This window comes from Lissotriton vulgaris, chromosome 9, assembly GCF_964263255.1.
Source record: "Lissotriton vulgaris chromosome 9, aLisVul1.2, whole genome shotgun sequence".
Classification (NCBI taxonomy): Eukaryota; Metazoa; Chordata; class Amphibia; order Caudata; family Salamandridae; genus Lissotriton; species Lissotriton vulgaris.
The window spans coordinates 617,659,964-617,684,270 of NC_141697.1; the positions used below are offsets into that span (position 1 = coordinate 617,659,964).

The following is a 24,307-nucleotide window of genomic DNA, read 5'->3' on the forward strand; positions in this document are numbered from 1 at the left end:
AATTATAGGGAGCAATAGAACACGTTTGGACTGCTTCTTCCTCTCTCCATTCCCTATTTTCTCCTTCATATTTGGTCCATAAGGGAGCTCAGCTCAAATCTCTCATGTTATTTTCTTGTGTTTTCATTCTGTTAGGTTTGTGCTGGTAGAGAGCATTCCTGAGGGTCTGGTGTATGCAGACAACAGCACTGCGAATCCTTCAATATATCAGTCATGGTTAGATCTACTTGGAAATGCCAAGAGCAGCGTGGATATTGCCTCCTTCTATTGGACCCTGACTAACGATGACACCCACACCAAGTCTCCCACCGCTGATCAGGTGAGATGCCAGACCAGGGGTCTACAACCTTTTATATTACGAGCTACTTCTGAGCTGTAAAAATTGCCCCAAACTATTAATGGCTTTGAACATTGTTGCAGTAGTGGCCACATCAAACACAGTCACACTAGTGACCACACCTTGCAGGATTACTAGTAGGGAACCATCAATATGTATGTGATAATATTGAGAGACGAAATATCACCTTGCCAATATGTCATATATATTCATATATAAACATTGACAAATACAAAACAGTGCAATAAAAGTAGGTATTTTTCGGTAAGTATAAATCTACTATTCGTAACGCCTTAACTGCACCGGAAATTCCGCCTCGGTGCGGGCATTCCATTGAGTAGGTGAGGCCACGTCAGGCAACGGACGTGCGCAGCGTTGGCCGACGGGCGCAGGGAAAGGGTTAACGCCACAACTCCGTACCTTGAAGATACATATATCTTCAAAACAAATAGATGTGGAGTTAAGAATGTAAATAAAATTAAACGTTCTTATGAATTCTTACTTCATGATGTAGTAGTTGATATTCTTGATACAATATTTTGGCTGGGTGATATTTAAAACTCAATATTGCAGTAGTACACCAACCACCCCAATGCATAAGATGGGCTTACTAACTGAAATAACAACCACAGCAGAGAGTGCCCACTGGTACAAAGGAAACACTTATAGCTACAAATCCCCTCAACTCTGTTTAAACTAACATTTCAAAGAAGGTTCACTTAGGTTTTGTATTTTTAACAGTTTTGTTTTTGAACAGTATCATGACAGTTTCTCAAAATCCATATTTTACTATCAGTCAGTTACTTTCCATATTGTATTAACATACTCAAATTAAAGTTTGTCTTTTTCTTCGGAAAAAGGCAGTGTTTGTCTCAAAAATGAGTTTCCATGAATGTTCCTCAAATGATTTCCCTAGTACACATGAATCACATCGACAGATTCTGCTCCACTTGTCCAGACATTACTATCACATGCCAGGGGTGCCCATCATAATGCTAAAGTGCCTACATTGTGCCAACAATGCCCACCATAATGCTTAAAATTACCTCATCATGTCAGCCATGGACATTATTATTCCAAGGATAGCCACTAATCTGTGATAGATGGTCACAAAGAAGGCTAAGCATACTCACAATATGACAAGGATAGCTGTCATTGTGCCATGATTAGTCCATGGACTACGTAATATATGTCAAGATTTGCCATTGCTATGCCAGTGCCAACATTGTCAGAAGAGGTCATAATTTTGCCAGAAATGTACCCCCTTATATTAGGGGCACCATATTCAGTTGATGTTCCTAGAAACCAAAAATGGCTTCTAAGAGGAAACAATGTATTTCAAGGGTGGACCCAACAGCCACATACACAGTAGCACACATATGCACAGAGAAACAAATATGCATACATACATGCTCACATCACTACCACCGTCTGAAACAAAGAAGACCATTACCTGTTCAACTCACAATCCAGCCTCTGCTTTCCTGAAAAAAAGGGCTGCAAACTTAGGGTTATCTCATATTTTCACTCTCTCTCTGGCATGCTCTCACTATAGTGACACCACTCTGGCTATTGCTTGCACTGCTTTTCTAGCCAGTTTTCACAGGTACTGTATAATCGTTAGAGTGGGACATGCCAAGTGACCAACAAATCTTTGAGGCATTGCTAAATTGAGAGTGGACACAAGAGGCCATGTTGCAGTTACCTTATGCTACTGTCAATGTGTATTTGTGCGTACGTGTGTGCCCCTGCCATTAGTTTGGCTAGCGCCAACTTCAGGTATATCGAGATGTGTAGTGGTGCCATTTTCAAACTGGCTAGACCCTCTAAATGATGTATTGTGCTGGGCTGCACTTTGGGGATCTACTTCCAGTGTCTGGTTAACTACTAGTAGCTGCCAAAGTACCCATTAGATACCCCTTTACCCACTGATCAGAACTTCAACGAGATTTCTTTCTATCCTACATCTGGGATTAGCTTTCTTTCCACCTCTTAATATATTTGTCTGGGCCTCCAATGATAAAACATAGCACTCCTGAATCTTGTTATTAATCATTATATCAAGTAGCGTGTTACTTATACAATTATCCACCTGTAAAATAGTTCTCTTTTGTAAACAATGTGTATTCTTCAGGTTGCAGGTTTGAATTCTGGCAAGGTTCACTCGCTCTTCATCTCTTCTCACTCATCAAAATGAGGGCCAATTTTATTTAGGCAATAACAGTTGCATATACAATGCTCTTTGTAAAGTGCTTTGGAGAAAAGCGGTGTATTAAAGAGTTCGAGGCATGTGGGCTGCTGAATTCATATCTGTGCATAGATGGCCGCCTAGTGTTGGGTCCGGATGATTGCACATTGTTGTCCTGGAAGAGTCTTCGAAGTATCACGAGATAGGTGACTCCTCCCATGGACTACAGTGCGCATGGGCATCCCCTCCATCCTTAGATAGTTTTTTTCCGCCATTGGGTTCGGATGTTACTATCTTAGCTCAAGTTAGGAAAACTTTCTACAAAGCCAAAAGGCTTTCGACAGCGACAGTATAGTTTAGTTCGGTAACGATAACTTTGCTTCGAGAAAACATCGAGGAATCAGACGTTTTTTTTTTCCACACTCGACCCGATCTTCGATCTACGATGGAAAGAAGCCCATTCAAAAGGTGTCCACTTTGCAATGCAAAATACCCGCACATCGATGTCCACCCGGTGTGCAACAAGTGCCTGTCCCCAGATCACAACGAAGCCAACTGTATGGCCTGTGCCCGGTTCAGGTCGAAGAAAACTCTTCGGATTCGACGCGCGGCTCGATTAGAGTCGCAGAGATCAGCGCCTAATCCAGAAAACATCTTCGGGACCGAAGATGAAGAGGTCGTTGATCTTGAGGATCGGGAAGAACACTCAGATCCGGTTTCGGGGCATGACTCCCAGTATGACGCCGAAGATGAAGAAATATTGGAAGAAGAAGAAAACGTCGATGAGGTAGGAGACGACGCACAGGCCCTTGGGGCCGTAGAAGATAGCTCAGGCGAGGAGCTAGGCCCAACCGTCTATACGGGAGCCGATGATGAAGCTCTCGATAAGGCTCAGGTCGAGGGATCGCCACAAGGCCTTACCCGAGATCCACCGACTCGTTCTACAGCCCCGCATAAAGGCCCGGCTACGAACATATATAAAGAGCCATCGGTATCGAAACTGCCATCGGTCGATCCAAAGAAATCGAAACCGAAAGCATCACTGCCGAAACCAAAAGTGCAGCTGACTCTGGTCGGTTCCAAGGCCTCAAACCCCTCGGAGCCGAAGAAACAGAAAAAGGCCGTCGATACCGAGAAGTTAAAAAAGGTCATCAAGCCGAAGGTTGGGGCACCGAAGACCACAGTCAAGGCTGTTGAACCGACGAAGTCGGCGCCGAAGAGAGTCGACACAGACAAAAGGCTCGAACCAAAAGAGGGGGTCGATCCTCGGACAAGGCCTGCGGCCAAGACAAAGACTGGCTCCAAGGACACTGTCGAGTCGACGCAGCCGACCACATTCGTATCCAAAGAGGTGTCGGAGTCACTCCAACGCATCAGAGAAAAGGCTACAACGGTCGGGCCGAAGATGGCCCCAACACCGAAGTTGGTCGGAAACATTCAGACCGCATCGACACCAATCAAATTCGGGTTGCCACCGATGGTGCGACAGAAGATGTTCGAACCGAAAAAGGGTATCGGAGCCATTAAAGAAGTGTCGATGGGACCCAGCTGACCCAAGGGATCCGCAAAATGCCCCTGACACACATGCATACAATGTAAAAACATCTCCTACTGAGGACACTACTGCCTTTAACGCCCTTATTGAAAGAGCGGCAGGTAACCATGATGTGCAACTACATGCTGACCCTGTTGAGGAAGATTTTCTGGTTGACACCTTTTCCACTTCGGAAAGATCCGTCAAGACTTTGCCCATGCTAAAATGGGTCCTTAAGCATGCTGGTGACATTTTTAAGGAGACCACCAGGGCAAGGGTATTTAACCCTAGAATTGAAAAGAAATATAGACCGGCACCTGTGGACCCTACTTATATAAGAGGACAGTTGCCATTGGACTCATTAGTTGTTTCTAATGCACGTAAGAGAGCAAACTCCCAGACTACAGGTGATGCTCCCCCTCCTGACAAGGAGTCGAAAGTACTAGAAACTTCAGGAAAGAGGGTGGCAGCGTAGGCCGCTAACATCTGGCGCATTGCCAACACTCAGGCACTCTTAGCTAGATATGACAGGTCCCATTATGATACCCTTGAGACACTGTTGCAACACCTACCAGATCAGTACAAGGAGGGAGCAGAGCTACTAATCCAAGAAGGAAAGCTTATAACCAATGCTTCCATCAAGTGCGCGCTAGACGCAGCTGACACTGCAGCCAGGGCCATTAACACTAGCGTCATGTTAAGAAGACATGCCTGGTTAAGAATCTCGGGATTCAAACCAGAAATACAAACTACTATCCTCAATCAGCCAGTTAACCCAGACTACTTATTTGGACCTGAGGTTGACACCACCCTTGAAAAGATTAAAAAAGACACAGAGACTGCGAAGTCTATGGGGGCTCTGCAGTCACAGCAGTTTCGGGGTGGATCTTTTCGTCGCTCCAATACTAGAGGACCTTCAAGAGGCCAAAACACACAGCAGACACAGTATAATAAAGGAGGTACACAAACCACCTACAATAAACACAACAGAGGTGGATATCGTGGAAACAACATCAAGGGCAGAGGAAGAGGAAACAACAATTCCAGATCCTCTGCCAACAACAAACAGTGACGCCCTGTCACTGCCCCCCGACCATATAACACCTGTCGGGGGGAGACTGCAACAGTTCCTGCCGGTCTGGAAATCCATCACCACAGACAGGTGGGTGAGAGACATTGTCCAGTACGGGTACTGTCTAGAGCTGACATCCACTCCACCCAACATACCACCAAGACACCGTCCTATGTCCGCAGAGCACTTACACTTATTGCAGCAGGAGGTCGTCAGCATGCTGCAAAAAGGAGCCATAGAGCTTGTGCCTGTAGAAGACCAAGGTTCAGGGGTGTGCTCTCTGTATTTCTTAATACCCAAAAAGGACGGGTCTCTCAGACCCATACTGGACCTCAGGCCTCTAAACAGATACATTCCGTCAGAGCATTTTCATATGCTCACCTTACAGCAGGTTCTACCGTTACTCAGTCAGGGAGACTTCCTCACAACACTAGATCTAAAAGATGCGTATTTCCATATACCCATACACCCATCACACAGACAGTACCTCAGGTTCACTATTCAAAATCAACATTATCAGTTCAAAGTCCTCCCTTTCGGAGTAACGACGGCACCCAGGGTGTTCACAAAATGCCTGGCGACAGTAGCAGCACACCTAAGGAGACAGCACATACATGTCTACCCTTATCTGGACGACTGGCTTATTCAAGCAAAGACGGCCCAGCAGTGTGCCAGCCACATGTCCCACACCATTCATCTTCTTCACAATCTGGGTTTCTCGCTGAATTATCCGAAGTCACATCTTCAGCCCGCCCAGCCAGCCCGACAGTACCTGGGCACGACAATAAACACTCTGGCAGCCAAGGCTCAGCCAAATTCAGTGAGGATAAACAGCATGCAATTGCTGATACAAAAATTCAGACCCCAACACTCGCTTCCAGCAAGAGTGTTCATGCAGTTGATAGGCATGATGGCCTCCTGCATCTTCATAGTCCCGCACACGAGACTACATATGCGCCCGCTTCAGGAGTGCTTGGCATGTCAGTGGAATCAGGCTTCAGGACAATTAAAAGACCTAGTGTTGGTGAGCGGTCGGGCGTACAACTCTCTGCATTGGTGGAACCCACAAAACCTTTGCAAGGGCCGACCGTTCCAGGAGCCTGTGCCACAGATTATACTGACGACGGACGCATCTCTCCAGTGATGGGGAGCTCATGTACTACACTACACAGTGCAGGGACTATGGACAGCACAGCAAAAGAAGATGCACATCAACCTTCTGGAATTGATGGCAATCTTCATGGCAATGAAAGCTTTCAAAGTACATCTGTGCTACAAGGTCGTATTGATCCGGACGGACAACATGACTGCCATGTACTACATACAGAAGCAGGGAGGAACACACTCTCCACAGTTGTCTCATCTGGCTCAGAGCATGTGGAAGTGGGCCATTCAGAGGAACATCTTCCTCATGGCGGAACACCTCCCGGGCAAAGACAACCAGATGGCAGATCTGCTCAGCTCTCTTGTGAGATTCAATTTCTGACCTGGAAAGTTGCTTTCCTAGTAGCCATTACCTCACTGAGAAGAGTTAGTGAACTCCAGGCACTAACCATTCAAGAGCCATTCATACAGGTCCACGCAAATAGAGTTGTACTACGCACCAACCCTACATTCATGCCTAAGGTGATTTCGCAGTTCCACATGAACCAAACCATAGAGCTGCCTGTTTTATATCCTAATCCGGAAAATGTTGCAGAGAGATCTCTACACACATTAGATGCCAAAAGGGCTCTCATGTACTATATAGACAGAACACAAGATTTCAGGAGGACAAAACAACTGTTTGTTGCATTTTCTCCACAGCACAAAGGCAACCCCATTTCCAAAGCAGGAATAGCCAGATGGATTGTTAAGTGTATACAGATTTGCTCTGCAAAGGCTAAACGCACACTAACCATTCCTCCAAGAGCACACTCCACACGTAAGTTAGGAGCATCCATGGCTTTCCTGGGGAATATTCCTCTAGAAGAGATATGTAGAGCAGCCACATGGTCCACTATACATACATTTACAAAACACTACCGCGTAGATGTACATTCAAGACAGCAGGCTGCTGTAGGACAGGCTGTTCTCAAAACTCTTTTTCAGACTGCTGCAGCTGGCACGGGCAGCCGCCGCTAACAGGAGGGACTGCTATATAATCTATGCACAGATATGAATTCAGCAGCCCACATGCCTCGAACCAATTATGCTACTTACCAGTATGCATCTGTTCTTGGCATGTAGGGCTGCTGACATTCATATCGCCCACCCTCTTCCCGGCGCCTGTAGCAGCTGTAGCATTCAGAATTACTATGTAGCATGGACATCATTCACTGTATTACACTCCATCTCTGCCACAATGGCAAAAAACAATCTAAGGATGGAGGGGATGCCCATGCGCACTGTAGTCCATGGGAGGAGTCACCTATCTCGTGATACTTCGAAGACTCTTCCAGGACAACAATGTGCAATCATCCGGACCCAACACTAGGCGGAGATCTATGCACAGATATGAATGTCAGCAGCCCTACATGCCAAGAACAGATGCATACTGGTAAGTAGCATATTCGTATTACTATGGTACCTAAGATTGTCAGGCCCAACTACTTTCAACATTCCCTTGCCTATGTTTGATATAGAAGAACCCTGTTTAGTTTGTTTTTGCACCAGGTCCTCATCCTCTTGTCTGCACATATCTTTTCAAACTTTAATAACACCCCCCTCCCCTTACTACTAGTGTGCTTTTACCTGTATTGAGTTCTCTTTCTTTGGGGAAGCGTTATTTTCCAAATTGGCTAGGCAACCTGATTCTCTTACTAAAACCACAAGTTTTAGAACAAGGTTCTCCAACATACTCCCAAAAGGGTCTGATCCAAACCAGACATTCACATAAGATACATTTACTTAGCATGAATCTGGCAAGACACCTTGAGTGGTTATCATGAACCTCTGGTTTTCCGTGCCGCATTACATGCGCTGGTCACTGCTCGACCTCTCACCTACACCCAGCTGGAGCCTGCTATCCACTGGGGCTGCGTCGCACTTGCAGTTCCTGGAAGGATCCGGGCGAATCCCGGGTCCGATCGTTGCAGCCCTGTTGCGCCTCTGATAGTCAAAATGGCTCCGACCCCCATCCAGCGCCCGATCTCCATCTCAGCAGTCTCTGGGTTCCCGGGAGTTGCAAGTGCGCATATAGTTGCCTGGGGTCTCACTGTGTCACACACTCCAGCTCCAACAAGTACATGGGGGCATGGAGAGCCTTCGCTAGCAGTCAGTTTGTGCAGTCCACAACGCAACTCCCCTTCTTCGGCTTTCTTAATGAGCCCAGCATCAGACTCCCCTGTCATAGTCATGGTCTCTTCGTAGCCACTCCCTTCCTTTTAATTTTACTCTATACCTTTGTGTCAGAGTCTCAGATCGCAATTCTTTTGTGGTAGTTTGCCACTGGAGTCTTTCTACTCTGTTTTTTCGTAGGGAAGTATAACACGAACATCTTCCTAAATGTAAGCCTCCCTGTTTGCAAGAGTTGGAAATAAAAAAATGTTTATTTGTAGTTTTACATTGTGTATTTTTAACTTTAAAATTCAATAACCAATTAAGAATTGGACCAGCCATATTTTGATGAATTCCCTATGCATATGTTTAGAGGGTTTATTGTAGTACTGTCCATGTGAAATATTTACTATTTGGTGTTCCTTTAGAAACTTAGGGGTTGCTAGCTAAGAGATCACAAAATACATTTGATCAAATACCTGCTCTGTCCTAGAGCTAATCAAAGCTTGCCAAAGTGGAACAATACACCCAAACCTTTTGTAATATGTTTCTTCATTTCAATCCAATCCAGGATTTGTAAAGCGCAGCAAATCACTTGTGACGGTCTCAGGGCGCTGAATTATAGCGCAGTGAGATTAAGTTATGTGCCCAGAATCACAGGGTGTTGATGCCAAGACTCGAACCTCATTCCCACTGGCTCTGTAATCGGCAGCTCAGACCGTTACTCCACATCCTCATTATCCTGGCTTCTATATCTATGGATTTTGCCGCATTCTGATGTGCTTGGGTTGGCTGTTGTTGTCCTTCTTTGCCAGGGTTTGCTGTCCAATTGTAGTCCTCCTTTTATGGAGGAGATCTGTTCTAGTTTTCTGTTGTGATGCTCTGGTCATCCTGGCCCTAACTGCCACCATCCTTATTTTCAAGAATCTCAAAAAACGATCCCTCATCTTCAAAGGGTCTCCTCAGTGTAGCTTGTTTTCAATAATTAGGACTTCATCATGATCCCTTGGAACACCTCCACAGCAGCAACAACCAAAAGTTGCTTGCTCTCTGGGATGAAAGACAGATGACCCATTCAGATGCTCCATGTGATGTCCAGCAGGTCTGGTAGGCTCTGTTTTTAAAGTAGCGCAACTCAAGTGTGTGAACTGTTTTGTAGCACAATATACCTTAGTGGGACGGCTTGTGATTGCTATGTTTTTCTTGTGTATATTAGGGTGAACATATACTCAAAGAACTTCTGAACCTACCTCAAAGAGGCATCACACTACGGATCGCTGTAGATCCACCAAACTCACCTATACGGATGAATGATCTCAATGCCCTGAAGGAGGCTGGTAAGAATGATTCCGTTTGATCAAACAAGAACAAGCACTCTGCCGTGTTGTGGATTACTGTTCCTGTCCGCTTTAAAAGTCTTACAAAAGCTGTTTAATGAAACTTGTCACAGATGCTTCCTAACTGCAGCCTAGTGCCAACAGGAGAGGAAATGTATCTATTCCCTTTAGGGAAGTAAAGGAACAGGTGCTAGAGTAAATCTACCGGTATATGGTGATAAGGAGCAGCGATGGTACAGATAGGCCTGAAGTGAACTCTTTACACTTAAAACGTATACCAAATACATCTTGGGCATTCCTCGTAGATACGTCTGAAAAAGATATGGTGATTAGTGTGGTTTTAACCTCCCTCATGTTAAGAGAGTGGAGAATTAGAAACTCTGGGGATTGGCTGCAAAGCACAGAGTACAACACAGTTGAGCCATCGCGCATTGTTTTTTTGGTGGGAGACATTGGCCTTGTGTTCAATCCATTAGGGGCGTGTATGTGTCCTCTCCTGCAGAGCAGTTAGTGTGGGAACACCGTGAAGAGGAGTGTAAGAGACTGAAGCAAGGGGGCTGTGGTGTGAAACAAGGAGAAAGTTTACAGTTTGCTCAAACGAGAATCATGCAATATCTGAGTTAAATACCAAATGTCTAGGGGAATATTCTATTTTTGCTCCATAAATCATGGACCTGGCTGTCCAGGTCAGAGGATCAGTTTAATATTGTTACGGTTACTGCCTTTTTTGGAGGAACTGATAGGAAGGACTATGAGCCTCCTATAAACATTTTGTCAAGGAATCGCTCTCAAACTGATTACCTCTCACTTTGCACACTACTTGGGAGAGTAGCAGGGACTGAACCCATAATGCAAATGATTGATTTTCCCGATGCTTACCTCACCTTTTGCTGTGTTAGCAATTTGTAATTTGCACCTACTTTCTGTCTTCTAAAAATGTTGTGTATCGGTTAGTAAACTACAGTGAGTGTAACTTAAGATCCTCCAAGCACAAAAATACTTGTGGCCACGAGTCCCAAGAGGGTAAGAGATGTTATTAGTTCTTACAATTGACCCTTTCCAGCAGGTGCCATGTGCGATGAATTGACAGTCGTAATAGATTTTCTTTAGGCTTTCAAATTTGCTATTCCAGTTCTGTAACCGTTCTCAACTTCCATCACTTGCCTCGTCTTTTTTCTATTTTTAGTTCAAAATTGTTTTATGAAAGATTTGCAATACTTACAGTGATGTGAATAAAACATGAAAAATATAAAACTCACTAGAATAAAGTAGGTGTAATTAGCATTGTAACCTAACACAGATTAAAGATTAATATCAGAGATAACTTGCAACGGTATGCAAACTATGCAAATATGTATTCCAGTGAACAATAAGATAATATATAATTTTATCATTTTTATAATAAGGTGGACATGAAGGAAGGAAGGGGATTGGAAAAGTAGCCTATTAGAGAGAAACAAAGGGTATAAAGGGTGAAAACCTATCTTATTGGTGATCTGTAACAGCAGATGAAGCCAAAATTGATTAAGGGGGTTCGAAAAAGACTTGATTTACCGTAACTATACCCGGCGGGAACTAGTCCCTCTAAAATCTAACTCTATCATTTATTTTGATATTCCAAAGAGGGGACAACAGGAAGTTCTCATTGTCGGAGAGCAAATATGTGACAAGAGGCTTTGCTAGCGAGACAGAAAGTAATAAGAGTTGAAATACGTACCAAATAATGTAAGGGGAAAGGGGTGTAAATGGAACTTTCTAGCTATTGCAAAATAGTGGGGATGGAACTGGGATTTTCATAGAAAGAGATCCAAATCTGTTTCAGAGTATAAGCAGTGTGATTTTTTTTTTTAATTAGTAAACGGCACCGCATAAAGAGCTTTGAGGTGTTGGAGTTTAAGCAAGGAAATTAGTGCTTTCCTGTTTTTTCAGAAAAAATTTCTCATGAGCAATTTAAAAATAAAAAAACATAACCAAGGGCATTTTGCCCATAATATGGATAAGTATAAGTTTATTAAAGGCCGTATCATCATCTTAATGGTGTCTAATTGACTTCATCATTAGAAAAATACCAGTAAACATTGTTCTGAGAGTGTAAGTATTTTTTGTCTAACTATCCACAAGTTTTATCCGTATAGTTTCCTGTAAATAAGAATTGTATCTAATTCATAGGATTTGATCGAGGTATGACAGCATGTGAAATCTGAATCTGTACACATGTCTTTAAGACAGTATGTGTTAAGGGGGAGTACCTCCTGATTCATCAATGTTCAATTTATTACCTGATATCATTGAATAATCCTTTAATAGGGTGAAAAAAGTCTTGAATAGTTAGTACTGATCGGAAACAAAAAACATTTAATACATAAAGCCAGCAATTGCGCAGAAATGCTTCAGTCCTATTCAATAAGCAAAATTGGTCTGTAATTCCAACTCAAGGTTAAATCTTTTTCTTTTTTGGGAATCAAACAAAGCATAGCTTCGAGTAAGAATCCATGTGCTTTGATAATGTAGCGAACATTTTTAAAAGTAAGAGAAGTTTGCGAATAAGTTGTTTAGAGAATTTGGAGTACAATTCCACGGAAAACTCTTCCGGGCTTTATCTGTGGGTAATTTTTATAAAGCATCAAACAGCTTAGCTACTAAAAGTTGCCTGTCCAGAGGCGAAGTATTATCGTGTTTGTATCGATTTCCAGGAATAAAGGCAAATAATGCGTCTGAGGTTTACGTTATGGGGAGATTTCAGAACAATAAAGATTAGTGTAGAAATTTAAAATTTCAGGGTCAGTTTGGTGACTTGTTCCATGTTTATCTTTAATTATTTTTTTGGGTAAACATATTTTATTGGTTTACATCTGTAAACCACAACAAACAGTTATGTGAAGTGATTTAGTCATCTTGGTATGGGCTTGATAATTGCATAATAGTTGCTGCCAAACTTGTACAATCCCCCTCGCCCCTGAGCTATTTCCTACAGGTCGGAATTACAATTAAGAGAGCATTATCACCATATACATAGTCTCAAAGAGCCTTCAAATTGTGTTGGAGAGTCAGTGGAGACCTATCATACCACCAGTGCCAGCAACTCCCACCCAGGGGGATCTGCCATCTTGATTAAGAATTCCTCTCTAGGGAGTCCCTTACGATGATGCACTCTGAGTTGAAGGGTCCGGTTGTGTTATACAGGCCACTAGTGCCTCCCAGGCTCTGTCCTTACCCTACGACCTCCTGCCACATCAAGCCACTCAGTACAGCACTGCACTTGCATAGTTTACCCAGTGTCTAGTTCCCTCCACCAAGTTGCTCCTCAGGTCTCCAATCTGCCCCCCCCCCCCTGTGTGGCCTTCCAATTTCTTGCAACTACTCTTTTGAAAATAGAGGTCTTGAAATCTACTTGTGGCTTTGGTCTTAGGAGTGTGTGGCAACCAACTTAGCAAGCAGTGCAAGTGATCTCCCTCTCAATTACTTCAGTAAGCACTCCAGTGATTTCTACCCAGTAGATAGTGAACATTGGGCAATACCAAAACATAAGTATGAATTCCGCCCCTTCCTCTCTGCATCGTGGACATTTTGCGGCTGTTGTATGGGACTACCTGTTTATGCGTCCAGGGGTGAGATACGCTCTATGTGTAACATAGAAATGTATACGTTTAAACCCAGCATTTCTCCATATTGTTGCCACTCTTTCCAGTATACCCGCCCAATCCTCTTCAGGTATGGAGTTTCCCATCTACTTTGGAGGGCATCAAGAGGTTGAAGATTATCCTCCCTAATCACCCAATAGAGGCAGGTGACAGCTTAAAAAGTTCTTGATGACGTGACCATGTACTGACAGCTCTTGTAGTGCTCCGGTTCCATAATGTCTGCATCCCCAATGTTAACAGATTGCAGCCGCCATGGTTCCATGAAATATAAAATGACCCTGGGGTAGATCGTGTCCTGTTCAGAACTCTTCAAACAGGAGGAGTATCTCGTCTCCAAACAGCTCACCAATTTTGGAGGCTTCTGCACTCACCCATTCAGTCAGGCCCCTCCAGTCCCCACCATGTGGCAACTCCTCAAGGAGTTCTGTAGGGATATTAGGCAAGTGTGGCGAAGCACCCCAAACTCTGTGGTATCATTCCCAGTAGGGCACCTAATCTTTAGCAGTACCCTAGCCAATCGGCGGTGGTCGGGTACAAAGTTTCTCATCTCTTGCCCAGGTGTCAGTCTACCTGCCAACCACTGTGCCAGCCGTTGGAGCTGCGCCTACAGATAGGTTTAAAAAATCGAGAACAGCCAACCCTCCATCTCTTACTGGTCTCAGCAGTGTGTCCAGTGCCATGCGCCTCCGATGTGAGCCCCAGATAAAAGCAATAACAATAGATTCAATCTTGTGGAAAAGCGCCCTAGGGATCCACACCTGTAGTACCACAAAGAAATATAACAGTCAAGGAAGTGCTGTCATTTTCAATAATGCTACACAACCCCCCCCCCCCCCCCCATTGTCCCCCACCCCCCACTGTGCGAGGGAGCGTCTTCCAAAAGTCAACGCTTGTTCTTAAGAGCCCAGATCACCTTTCCAGCGTTTTCTTCTAGCAAATTAACTGAGTCATGGAAGATCCGTACCCCGAAATATTGCAGGCATCCGGGATCCCATTGCAGTATTCTCAATCGCCCCTGGAGGGCTCCGATCTGCTTGTTTGGGAAACGAGCACAACTTCTGCCAGTTAACTTTAGTCCAGAAACTGACCTGAAGTGCACCCAAGCTCTCCAAGGGGTGTCGCCTTATTGTGTAGAAAATGAATATGTGTTCAGCATAGAGTGCAATGTTGTGGACTTGCCCACCTATCTCTAAACCCCTGTAAGCAGCCTCTGCTCTGGTGTAGCAAACCAGCGGCTCTATTGCCAGGGCAAATAGGAGGGGCAACAAAGGACACCCATGTTTGGTCCCACAGTCCACCCAATAGCTTTCAGATATAGTTTGCTCTGTATGGACTTTGACAGTAGAATTCCTGTATAGTAGTCTGGTCCAGGCTCTGAGAAATCAGAGTATGCAGAATCTCAGGGGCAAGACCTTGAGACAGACTCCCTGGAGGAGGGGGTAGATACCTATCCGTCAATGCCATTTGCATATCTAATCAAGTGATTAAGAAGTGTTAGACTTGGCATCTTTTGGCGTGTTTCCCCTGAGTTTTTGCTTACAGGCCTCCTGGTTTTGACTGAGTTTTTGCTGGCTTGGTGTATCTGCGCACTTTCTCACTGCTGTTCAGTGTTAAAGTGCAAGTGCTCCTGTTGTAAATTGTGTTATGGATTGGTGTTTCCATGATTGGCATGTTTGATTTACTTGTCCCCAGTAAAGTACACTGAGTGTGCCAGGGCCTGTAAATCAAATGCTGCAAGTGAGCTGCAACTCTGGATTGTGCCACCCACACAAGCATCCTGTAAATGTAACTCTGGCCTGCCATTGCAGAGCCTGTGTGAAGTCTGGGACTGCCATGTCGACTTGGCAAGTGTACCCACTTGCCAAGCCCTAACCTTCCCTTTTCTTACATGTCGTCAGTCATCCCTACGTAGGCCACAGGGTCCCCCTGTGGGCAGGGTGCAGTGTATGTGAAAGGTAGGACATGCCCTGGTGTTTGTGGCATGTCCTGATAGTGAATTACTGCCAATTTCTTGTTTCACTATTGCAAGGCTACTTGTTCACGTAGGACAGAATGGGGAGATTGTTTATAACATCTTATAAACATAACTGGCCCTGGGAACTAGGTAGAAAAATAAAGTTTAGTGTGCTTGAACAAAGAATCTAAAGAGGCATCTTTTAGTGAAGGTGATTTTTATATTCTTTGTTTGAAAATCCCACTTTTAGAAAGTAGGTATTTTCTTGCTCAACCATCCAGACAGGGGCTGGGGAGGAGCAGTAGTCTAGGTGGGTCAGGAAAGGGCTGAATAGACCTGGGCTGCGTGTTGAGTAGGGAAGGGGATTTCCTTTCACCTGAATGGGCCTGGTCTGCCTCTGACCATGCCGTCTCCACCTCCTGCCAGGAAGCCACACCAGAGAGGGCAGAACTGGTTCTGGCTGAGCAGACGCTCTCTGCCTGAGAGGACAAATGCTTTTGGGCTATAAAAGGTGGGTTCCAAACATCTGAACTTTACAACTCTTTTGGACCAAGAAGACTGCCAATAAGAAGAGCTGGAGAAGCTATGAGGAGAAACTACCACTTTGCTGAGTGCTTTACTGTGTTGGCCTGCAGTGGCTGCTTCTGTCTTGGCCAGTAAAAGGACTGGACTGAACATTCTACAATCTATTTTTGTGAGTTTCTCCAAGGGCTTGAGGTAGAGCATGCCCCCTGTTAAAAAAGTCTCAGGAACAGCAAATACTTCAAGTTCTTCTGCCCTCCGCACCGAGGACTGTGTGTTTTGTGCTGCAACAGAAGCAAAAGCAACCCGACGCAGTCTACGACGCCGCTGCCGACTGCGTGTCCTGAAGGCACCGCAGAGGGAGGGCACAGCCGCACTGCGATCCTGGTCTCACCGACGCTCCCTGCTGACGCCGCCACAGAGCCACTGGTCGCACCAGGACCTGTGGGCACTGCACTCCACATCGCCTTGTTTCACCACACCGCCTTGGTATCCCCGACGCCGCCGCTCCACGCCAAAATCGACGCTGCTGCTTGCACAGTGGTTCGAGGGCACCGCTCGTAAAGTTACCGCCCTCATCCCGCACCGCAGCCTTGACCTACTGACCTCACCGCCATCAACTCCAGTTCATCAGCCGACTATAGCGCTTCAGCCATGACGACGCCGCTGCTTGCACCGTGACCTGTCAGCAGCGCGACGAGCACCACATCACTTCCCACCACGACCCTGGTCTCACCGATGACGCCATCTGACGCCGCCATCGAGCCGCTGCTCGCACCGCGATCTGAGAGCATTGCACACCGCACCTCTGCACTTCCCACCGCAGCACCAGCCGCTTGCTGACGCCAGCGCTCCTGACTTCAACCGCGATAAGTCGATCTGCAACGCTTGCGACTTGAAAGGCCCAACGACTCCTGCATCGACCTCCGGAACCGATGCCTGCAGACGCCATGCTTTCGGAAGCTCAACGAGAGGTCGCAGACGCCCTACATTTCTAAAGGTACTGTTTTGCGGGTCTTCCCGGCACCGTAGCTGGCCCACGACGCCGTGGTTAGCCAGAACTGTTTTGATTTCTTTGTTCATGATGCCGTGATCGTTCCAGAGGGAGCTGTCGACTTTAAAGAACTGTTTTTCAAGGTTATTGTGATAACTGAACTGTTTTTCAAGGTTATTGTGATAACTGAAGATTTCTAAGTACTGTATTGTGTATTTTTATCGTTTTTGGTCTTGTCTTGAGTATATAAAAATATTGGATATTTTTCTAAACTGGTGTGGTATCTTTTTGTAGTGCTTACACTGTATTACTGTTGGTTATGTGCAAAAGCTTTACACACTGCCTCTAAGATAAGCCTGACTGTTCGTGCCAAAGGGGTGAGTAGGGGTTATTTTAGGAGTGCAACTCCCTTATCCTGACTAGGAAGAAAGGTCCCTATTTGGACAAAAAGGTACCTACCTCTGCCAACTAGAGACCCCCATTTCTAACAAGAATGCTGCCGACAAGTGCAGCTGGAGGAGGAAAGGCCACAGTCTTGTTTCCTGCCTGAAGCTCTTTTACCAACACATGCCAGGAACCAGTTCCTGCCAATGCTCCCTAGTGTTCTGGAACAGGGAAGAGAATCTTTCAAAGAACCCACCACTTGTAGAGCTGTGACTACAAAAGCAGAGAAACAAATGCAAGTATTCATCCAAGGACCCAGCATACATAAACAGTACTGTGTCGGCTGATTTGATCATCGCTTCGATAGCACGGAAGAGGGCCAATATCCCATCCATATCAGGCCCCCTCCAGATAACTAGAGCAAAGCGGAGGGACCTTATTGGATCAACAATTTGAGCGCAGTACTGTGAAACAGTGGCCATTGCAAATTCCAATGCCCTCCTAAATTGCCATGCCTACCAGCACTAGGAAGAGATGGCTGAACTTATAAAGCCCCTGCCTGAACAGTACAACAAAAGAGCTGCATACCTCGCAGAAGAAGGCAAGAACATCATCAACACCTGCCTCAAATCAGCATTGGATGCGGCAGACACATCCAGCCACCTGATAATGGTGGGCATCACCATATGCCGTCACTCATGGCTGCATATTTTGGGGTTCAAACCTGAGGTACAGATGGACATACTAAATGCCCTCATTCACCGGGGAACGGTTGTTTGGGAGCATGGTGGATGACACCTTGAATCCGCTCTAAAAGACAATGAAATCACAAAATCAATGGGAGCATTGCAGTTTCAAGGAGGTATGCAAAGGGGAACAGTACCATCCCACATGCCTATGGGGACAGGCATCTTCCAGTCAGGGACATCCCACCTGAATTTCCAGGGAAACAATTGAAAAACAAAACCCCGGCAGAGTTGGCAGTACTAGCAACAAGGACAACAGTTCTTTTGAGGAAGAACACAGGAAAGGGGAGAGCTACATAGGGGAGGCACAACCCCTACCAACAAGTGACTTCATGAGAGTCCAAAACCTCTCACAAATAACACCGGTGAAAGGCATAAACAGAGATCTCTACCCCTTACACACAACACCAGTGGGAGGCAGAATAATGAACTTTCTTAAGGAGTGCAGGCAGATAACCTCATACAAATGGATCCCGAACGTAATACAATATGGATAATCCATAAAATTTGACAAAATACCTCCAATAAGACGACCAAAAAAGACTGGGCATTCAAAAGAAGAAACATATTGTCTCCTCAAGGAGGTAGAGGAATTGCTGCAGAAAGGAGCAATACAAACAGTGCAAAAAGCAGAAATTAACAAGGGAAATTACTCAACTTATTTCCTAATTCCGAAGGTAGACATATCTCTAAGATCAATTCTAGACCTCAGATTTGTAAATAAGTTTATAAAGACTCAAAGATTCAAAATAACAACTTTGCAGGCGGTTACCGCGCAATTGCAAAAAGGGGATTACATGGCAAATATAGACTTGAAAGATGCCTACTTATACATCCCAATGAATGCAAAACACAAAAAATACCTCATGTTTTTGGTCAACAAGACTCACTACCAGTTCACAGTATTGGCATTCAGGATAAAATCAGCAACTAGAGTATTTACAGTGTCACGCAGCAGTAGTAGCACACTTAAGAAGACAAGGCATATATGTCTATCCTTATCTAGATGACTGGCTAGTAAGAGCAAACCCCCATAACAAGTTCAAGGAACATATTCAGCAAGTAATGAGAGCTTAATTCACTTTGGGAGTGTCAATAAACATAAGTCATCACCAACACCAGAGCAGGAAAAGATGTTTCTTGGAGTAAGGAACAACTCAATCCAAGGGAAGGTGTACACCAGTGAAAGGAGAATACAGTCATTACTGCTATAAACTCCCCTTTACCAGAGGGGAAAGATCTGGAAGTGAGGACAGTGGGGAAACTGCTAGAGAAGATGGCATCATGCATACCTCTGATCCCATATGCAAGACTACACAGGAGGCCAATTCAGGAATGGCTTTAAAATCAGTGATCACAAGCAACAGGGAGTTGGGAAGATCTAATGTTTGTCACCCAAAAAGTACAAGAGGTGATGATGTGGTGGAACATATCCCATATAACAGAGGGGAGAATCTTTGCACAACCAAGTCCAACAGTGACAATTACAGCACATGCCTCACATATGGGTTGGGGAGCTCACATGGGCTCGCTCAGAGTGCAAGGAGTCTGGAAGGAACAAGATGCAGTACCACACATCAATATCCTGGTACTAAAACAGTGTTCTTAGCATTAAAAGCCTTTCAGAAGTTGCTGTTAGGAAAATCAGTATTGATCCAAACAGACAACACAACCACAATGCTTCACATCAACAAGTAACGAGTAACACAATGCTGTGCATTATCAAGCCTAGCTTATGGAAGTAGGCCATACAGAGGAAGATGGAAATAACAGTAGTTCATTTCTTATGCTCAGTTGAATGGGAACTAAATCAGAAAGTACTCAAAAAGATCTTCTGAAGGTGGGGAACTCTAACAATAGTTGTATTTGCAGCACGGTTGAAAGCAAAATGCCAAAGCTGTGTCTCCAGATAGCCACACCACAAATCCTTGGGGGATGCACTGGTTAGGGACATTTGCTTATGCTTCCCTCCCCAGTGCCACTGTTGCACACAGTGATCAGCAAATGCAGGAGAAGTAAGATGGCACTCCTACTAATTGCCCCACAGTGGGTGAGGCAAAAATGGTTCTCGGAACTGATAGAAATGGTACAAGGAAACATTTAATTATTACCATTTCAACAAAACCTATCGTCAGTGGAAAAACGAAGGGTACTACACCCAGAACCAAAATCTTTAAGCCTGGCAGCCTTGCTCCTGAAGACTTAGAATTTTCTCTATGGTGTCTTAAAAATTGACTCTTATGGAAAAACACAAAAGACGCAACTGTGTTGATATCTAACACACATCAGACTGCAAGTTATCATATGCATCATTAAAGGTACACTTAGCAGCAATAGTGGCCTACGCAAGGGTCCACGTGGGAAGAAGATTTTCACAGCCCAATAATAAAAAGATTTTTAAAAGGGGCAAACCGGATTGCACCACCAAGAAAAGTACCAGCACCCACAAGGAATTTAAATGTGGTACTCACGCAATTAATGAAGACACCATTTGAACCATTGCACAAGGCGAAATTACAAATACTTAACCTTAAGACAGCATTTCTGGTGGCCATACCATCTCTGCCCTGAGTGAGTGAAATCAAGCTTTTACACTTCAAGAACCATACTTTCAGGTTTACAAGGAAGGATCGTCCTGAGGACAGACCCACAGTTCTTATCAAAGAGAGTTTCACATTTCCACATTAATCAGACAACACTATTTCCAATTATTTTTCTCCAAAAACCAAAGAGACATGCAGAGAGAACGCTACACACGATGGACGCAAGACTCACTATAATGTACTACATTAAAAATTGAAAACAAACAGGAAGATAATGTAACTATTTGTCTAATAGTAAAGAACTATCTAGGGAAACCAATAACTAAGGACACAATTGCAAAATAGATCACGCAAACAATTCAACTAGTGATAAACTCAACTCAACCCCAAGAGCACATTCAACAAGGAAGAAAGGAGCAACCATTGCCTTTCTAGCAAATACACCCTTACAGGACATATGTATGGCAGCAATGCGGTCATCTGTACACAGGTTCACAAAACACTACTGTATAGACTTTGAAATGAAAAAGGAAGCTCAAGTGGGACAGAAGGTCTTACAAGGTCTGTTTACAACAAAGCTCATCTTCAATCCCACAACCATAAAAATAACAAAACCGCTATGAAATCTATTCACAGCTTGTGAATCCAGAAAATATTCATGCTGCAAAACATATAGTTTCTTACCTCTAGGTGTAGTTTTGGAGTTTGAGAATTTTCTGGATTCATAAGCAACCCAACCGCCTCCATCAAGAAGATGGAAGGAGAGAACAAGATACAAGAAAGAAAAAAAACTGAAGATGGTGACCAAAGGTGGGAGCTTCCAGAGGAAGGTATACAATGCCACAGTATAGACCAATTCACAGTCCGCCAACGCCCAGCAACAACAAAAAATAGGAGGGCTACAAAATAGTGGAATATTCCGAACCCAACCACTACATGGTGGAATAATGCACAGTATGTGAATACAGAAAATTCTTCAAGCTGCACAACTAAACCTACAGGTACGAAACTATATGTTTTCCATCAGACCCTGCCTATAGAGGCATTGGACAATGGTGGTTTTCGGCCCTATATTAGAGAGAGCAGCTTCTTTCGTGAAGAGCTTGCCAGGGAAATTGATCTCATCTGACATTTAAACTGTTGGGTCCTTCAATTTGAACATCAGACGTCCAGGCTCCGCAGATAAAGAAAGGAGCAGAACCCACAATGCTAAACCTCAAGACTTATCTTGCGTGTTATTGAATGTGCGCTCCCTTTTAAAACGCGATGGATGGATTGAGATATTGTTATATTTATATATGAAATTGTCTTTAAATATGAAATGCTAATAAAAAATTATAACACAGAATGTCTACTATCGTATTGATTAACTCTTTTTTTAAGGTAAACTTGGGCCATAGTTGACTCAAACCCTGAATTTGGGTAAACGTGTCCAGAGGCATATGGAATTCTACATCAACCTCCCAGATTTAATAAGTCTGGGATAGGGAAGGGGAGTTGGGGTGGGGTAGGGGGGAATGGGCAATAGTCAGGTTTTTTCTGTCCTGGATTCTCAGCTCTGGAATAGCCTCCCTTTTACTCTTCAGGCTACGCCCAACCACATTGCTTTCAACAAATTGCTGAAAATCTGACTGTACACTAAATAGTACTCCGGCATTAATAACGGTGATCTTAGCCAGCAACAGAATGTCTTTTAGGTTGCAGTGTGTTTTTCACATCTATTTAACAATAATAATCATAATTTTTATTATTTTCCTTGCTATGAAGATGTGGCTAAAACCGATGAGGCCCAATAAGTCTGAAACATCGTTGACATTTCTTTGTTCCCATGTTGAGTGTACATGTGCAGATTATGTAGACCTGTGCAGCCATGCCCAAGACTCATTTTGTGCTGTTTCTGAAGAGGACTGACCATAAGCAAAGGGCAAAAAAATATTAGAGTGGAATTCCCCCTGTGTAATTACAAGTGTTCTAGCACAAAAATAAGGGGGAGAGTGTATACTACTCCACTACCCCAAACCCTCCAGTGTGTGTAATTGCAAGTGTTCCCAATTAATTTGAACACCCAAATTTCAGATTTGTATTTTACATTCAACCACCTGGCTTCTCTATCCTCTTGCCTGCGGATTTAGGAAATTGAGGGTATAGTGTGCAGTATTTGTTGCACTTGCCTATTGTGATTAATGTTAACTGCCAGGTCTCTCTGCACATTGTAAAGTTTGCTTAGGCTGATCACAGAGAAGCTCATGTTGGTCTGTTTACTAAATACAGGAGCCGATATCCGAATTGTGCCCATGAAAAACCTGACAGGTGGAGTGCTGCATACTAAGTTCTGGGTTGTTGATCAGCAACACTTGTACATCGGGAGTGCCAACATGGACTGGAGATCCTTGACTCAGGTGTGTTGCATGCTTTTTTAAACCCTCTTTCTGCAGGTGATGGATTCTTTTGGACAAAGGTCCAGTTTTGATGCAGTTGTCTTGTTTTGTTTACAGCATGAAGTATAAAAAAACTATTTTAAACAGTGAGTGGACAAAAGTCATCCAAAAGCTTTTCACAAATCAGAAGTTAAACTTTCCACTTCACACACACATTTCTGCTAAAGAGCCAACCCTTTGAGCTTTTTTTTAGGTCAAGCCTACCATACAGAGACCTATTGTGGGCTTACCAAGAACTTACTAGGGTTGGCTTTTTTGTCACTCTGATTTACTTGCTTCTTATTCAATGGCTTGCCTTATCGAACTGTTTCCGTCCTGTTTGTCCCTCCCCTGGACCATAGCCTCTTTAACATCCTCTTGATTTGCCTGACTTGTGTCCTTCACTGCTCACTTTTAGGGAGCTACTTTTTTCTTTTGGATTAAGCACTCCATGAGAGTGCATGTGTTTTCCAACTCTCTCCTCTCTTTCTATGCTCCTCCTATATGCCGCCCATGCATGGGTTTCACTTTTGTGTACTTACCCTGCGCACTAGCCTCTCTCCATCATGTGCTTTTGCCCCCTCCCTGAATTTTTTCACTCTATTTCACTGCTCACTCTCTCCAGTTCTTTTTTTCCCTCCCTACCCTCGCTCTGTGTTCTTCTACTCTTTTTTTGTTTTTTATTTTGCCCTTTTGGGCAATACAATCTTCATTTTTATTGCTGACCGATCCAAGTGGCATCCACCATCTTTGATCGGTAAATTGAAAACAAAGAAAATTCTGCAGCATCATTCTGCTGTCATACATGCACGTGTTGCGAAGTATGCATGCCAGAAGAATGATGCGACTGTGTCATAGTGGCTTCTTTTCTCAATTTTTTAATGTTTTGATCGATGTTGCACAGCGTTGGGAAAAAGCATTTGGCTTCTCCATCCGACACTTTACAGCATTGCAATAAGTAATTGACAAAACTAATACCTTGTGCCTCTTAGGTGCTAGAATTTACAAAAGTACATCTACCACCAGAATAAGCTTGCATAGAAGTGCATTGTCGGGTCTTTGAATAAAAACCCACATCAAAGTCTTTATCTGAATAAAATCAGTCAATTAAATTATTTAATATACATACATTTACATTTTAAAAGAATACACTAATGCATCACATTCTCATACAAAGTGGGTGGTGAATAAAACCCCTTATAATAAAAATACATATAGAGAGACCTAATCATTAATGTCCCAGTGACATGAGATTATTTATAAAACAAAGCTACAAAATATTTTAATTACAAAGTATTTATAAATGCCTGACTACATGATTGTTGCGACTTACCACAGAGAAATTAACTGTAATTATCATCTTGGCGATGACCAAACACA

The 24,307-nt window shown here is 43.9% G+C and overlaps 1 protein-coding gene across 2 annotated transcripts in view; it reads left to right on the forward strand.

Moving 5' to 3' along the window:
• Positions 1 to 24,307, forward strand: part of PLD3 (phospholipase D family member 3) — a 270,541-nt gene that overhangs the window by 167,441 nt on the left and 78,793 nt on the right. For both annotated transcript variants that reach the window (XM_086938250.1, XM_086938251.1), the window contains exons 5-7: positions 136 to 319; positions 9,606 to 9,726; positions 22,782 to 22,909. In XM_086938250.1, coding sequence (XP_086794376.1) covers positions 136 to 319; positions 9,606 to 9,726; positions 22,782 to 22,909 — 433 coding nt within the window. The remainder of the gene's footprint in view (positions 1 to 135; positions 320 to 9,605; positions 9,727 to 22,781; positions 22,910 to 24,307) is intronic.